Source organism: Nestor notabilis, unplaced genomic scaffold (assembly GCF_000696875.1).
Source record: "Nestor notabilis isolate BGI_N333 unplaced genomic scaffold, ASM69687v1 scaffold10938, whole genome shotgun sequence".
In the NCBI taxonomy this organism is placed as follows: Eukaryota; Metazoa; Chordata; class Aves; order Psittaciformes; family Psittacidae; genus Nestor; species Nestor notabilis.
In genome coordinates this window covers 1-3349 of record NW_009940714.1, presented here as the reverse complement: position 1 = coordinate 3349, position 3349 = coordinate 1, and the positions used below count along the sequence as shown (strand labels likewise).

Below are 3349 nucleotides of genomic sequence, written 5' to 3'. Positions count from 1 at the left end.
ATTCCTGGAAGGACACAATGCTGTATCATCTCCATATGAGGGTTTCTTATCTGGATCATTTTCTCTGGCTTAAGAGACACTGAATTAAAGGAAGTGAAAGGGAAAATGGTGTTTTGTGTTACTCTTCAAGCTCTGGATGTTCTGGAGTTGAGGGAAATGCACCTTTTGGAGATGTTTTTTAAACAATTCACATTTCCCTCTAAACACTGGTGCTTCCATCTCATCTCCTCTGACAGGACTTGGGTTATCCTGGTATAATTTCTTAAAGCAGGTGAATCCTCTTTAGCAGGAAGGTGCAGGGTGTTCGACCCAAGCCTGGATCTAATACACACTAACTACTCTGTGGGGGGAATGTCAGTGCAAAGGCTGGGTTTTGACAGCAGCTTTGTACAAATAATGATCACACAAAACACAAACAAGAGTTTCCACTGGAAAACTCCAACATTCCAAAGTGTCACAACTGCACAGATCCTGGAGTTAGAGCTGAGAAGGTACCAATGTGCAAGTGCATCTGAAAAGTACTTTTCCCACTGACTTCGGGGTAAATAAAGAACAGAAACAGAAACATGGACATTAGAAGAGCCAGAAGGAAACCCCTTTCCCATGTGGATGGGGTATGGAGAGGTCTCTGAACACCTTGACTGCAGGGAATTGCTCACCTCATCGTGGCCACAGTCACATTCCTCCCCCTTCTCCAAGACGCCATTGCCACAGTGCTCAAGGAGAACTGGTTTTAGGGGTGGGATGTTGAGGAGACAGGGTTTATTGCTCTTTTTTACTTCATTGTAATACTGATCTGAGCTGCAGTTGCTGAATGCCAAGCAAGTTCTGTAAGAGAAACCACTGATACCTGTAATCACACCATCTCCATGAATGAATCGATGGAGTGAAAGAACAAATAGATTAACAGGCAAAGGGGAATATGGACAGTTTGAGGGGGAATAAGCCTCCTTCCTCTCCCTTTTTCACATATAAATCATGGAACAGTTTGGGTTGGAATGGACCTTAAAGCTCCTCCAGCTCCAACCCCTGCCCCGGGCAGGGACACCTTCCACTAGAGCAGGCTGCTCCAAGCCCCTGTGTCCAACCTGGCCCTGAACACTGCCAGGGATGGGGCAGCCACAGATGAATATGGGCATGGAAATTACTGTAGCCAGATTGGAAAGAACTGAACTCCAAGGTTGGATCGGATGATCCTTGAGGTCCCTTCCAACCTGGTGTTCTATGCTTCAACTGCACATGTTGATTCATGAGTGCTTAGGAATTCTGGAGGAACTATGGCCTAATGTGAGAGGTTTGGAAACCTCTAAATTTAAAGAGTAGGTTAGGATAAGGTTCCTATTGGAACGGATGGCAGGAAAAGCTGAAGGATCAGAGCCATGGTTAAACACAGTGCTCTGTCTTGCTGAGGTTTTCACCCCAGCCCTTGTGTGCTGGATGCTCACTCCCCTTGAGGAGGTGACTTCCAGGTGGATGGGGTAGGAGGACCATCATAGGAGGACGTGGCAGTGTTCAGGCCAGGTTGGACGGAGTTTTGGGGGACAAGGTTTAGTATTTGATGTCCCTGCCCATGGCAGGGGGTTGGAACTGGATGATCTTAAGGTCCTTTCCAATCCATACCATCCTATGATTGTATGATCATGGGGTGAAGCAGGACTTGGTGACCCTGCTGAAATGGCTGATTTAATGCTGATGTTACTGGATTCTATGGAGCCTGTGTCCTCAATGCATTGCAGAGAGTGAAACAGAGAAGAATAGTTCTTTACACCGCGAGAATTTCGGGCCAGGTTGGACACAGGGGCTTGGAGCAACCTGCTCTAGTGGAAGGTGGCCCTGCCCGGGGCAGGGGTTGGAGCTGGAGGAGCTTTATCCCAAAGCAGTCTGGGATTCTATGAGGTATCTTGCCTCTGCCCGATAAAGCTGTGCATTGTGGCACTTACCCCGGGCTTGATCGCATGATGCATCCTCTTTGGGTGCAGTTGCAGCTGCAGTATTTGCCTTTAAATTCTTTCGAGTCATCATGGCCAAAGCCCAGACTGTGCCCGATCTGGTGAGCGAGTGTCATCACCTCATTGACGGTGTCATTGCCAGGGAACTGCAGGTGGGAAGAAGAACCAGAGAGCCACATTATCCCGTGTCAGTGTATGGTGATGTGGGGACCTTCAGGTCCAGATTTGTCCCCCTGTGCTGGGCACTGGTGAGGCTGCACCTCAAATCCTGTGTCAGTTCTGGGCCCCTCACTGCAAGAGAGACATTGAGGTGCTGGAGGGGGCCAGAGAAGGGCACCGGAGCTGGAGCAGGGCCTGGAGCACAAGTGTGATGGGGAAGGGCTGAGGGACCTGGGGGTTTAGTGTGGAGAAGAGAAGGCTCAGGGGGGACCTGATCGCTCTCTGCAAGTGCCTGACAGGAGGATGGAGCCAGGAGGGGGCTGGTCTCTGCTCCCAAGGAACAAGGGATGGGACAAGAGGAACCGGCCTCAGGCTGCCCCAGGGCAGGTTTAGCTGGAGCTGAGGAACAATTCCTTGCCCAGAGGGTGCTCAGGCATTGGAACAGGCTGCCCAGGGCAGGGCTGGAGGCACCGTCCCTGCAAGTGTTCACAGCCCGTGGAGCCGAGGCCTCAGTGCCAGGGGTTGGTGGTGGCCTTGGCAGGGCTGGGAATGGTTGGGCTGGATGACCTTAAAGGGCTTTTCTAACCTGGTTGATTCCATGATTCTAAGTCCAGCATCACCTCAGTTAGATGCAGTTTTGGTGTTACCTCCTAATGGATGAAAGCCTGAGCCCAGGAGTTATGTGGGATTAACTCCTGAGGTTCACTGTGAATATGGAAGGTTTATTTTGCCTTTCTGGCAGTGCAAACCCATGAGATCTCCCCTTACCGAGACAACACCCATGGAATTCGGCTTGCACATTGTCCCCTTCCAGGCAAATCCCCGTTCCTTGTAGTTCTGGCCACTGCAGTGGGAAGATTCAAAGGTTAAAGAAATACAGAACAACTTTGGCTCAGTAATGGGATGCATCGTCTGAATTACAGCTGGAAAATGATGGTTTGGGGTGACAAAGAGCTTCCTTCCTAAAGAAAAGCCCAGTATCACCCACTCTTCCATGGGACCCCCATATGGGGTGGTACCCACAGGTCAAGTGTGCAAGCACAATGCATCATGCTAGTGGTGATATTAAGGAGGCAGAGCCCTGGTTTATAAACTCATTGGCCTCCCCCTACTTAAAATGAAGGGAGGCCTATGGGCTATTTCGGTTAGATATAATTATTCAGAATGATTTGTAAAAGATTTGGCAATATAATACACTGAATTTGAAAAAGAGAAATATTTAATACTTTTATGTATATATA

General features: G+C 49.1%; 1 protein-coding gene across 1 annotated transcript in view; it reads right to left on the bottom strand.

Moving 5' to 3' along the window:
- The window catches only part of LOC104410359 (disintegrin and metalloproteinase domain-containing protein 9-like), a gene marked incomplete at both ends in the record, with an annotated part of 12315 nt that extends 9363 nt beyond the window's left edge, over positions 1 to 2952 (bottom strand). The window contains 4 exons of the mRNA XM_010020504.1: positions 1 to 20; positions 660 to 828; positions 1941 to 2095; positions 2877 to 2952. The exon at positions 1 to 20 is cut by the window's left edge and continues 94 nt beyond it. Of these exons, the coding sequence (XP_010018806.1) occupies positions 1 to 20; positions 660 to 828; positions 1941 to 2095; positions 2877 to 2952 (420 nt within the window). The remainder of the gene's footprint in view (positions 21 to 659; positions 829 to 1940; positions 2096 to 2876) is intronic.
- Between the last annotated feature and the right edge of the window lie 397 nt (positions 2953 to 3349).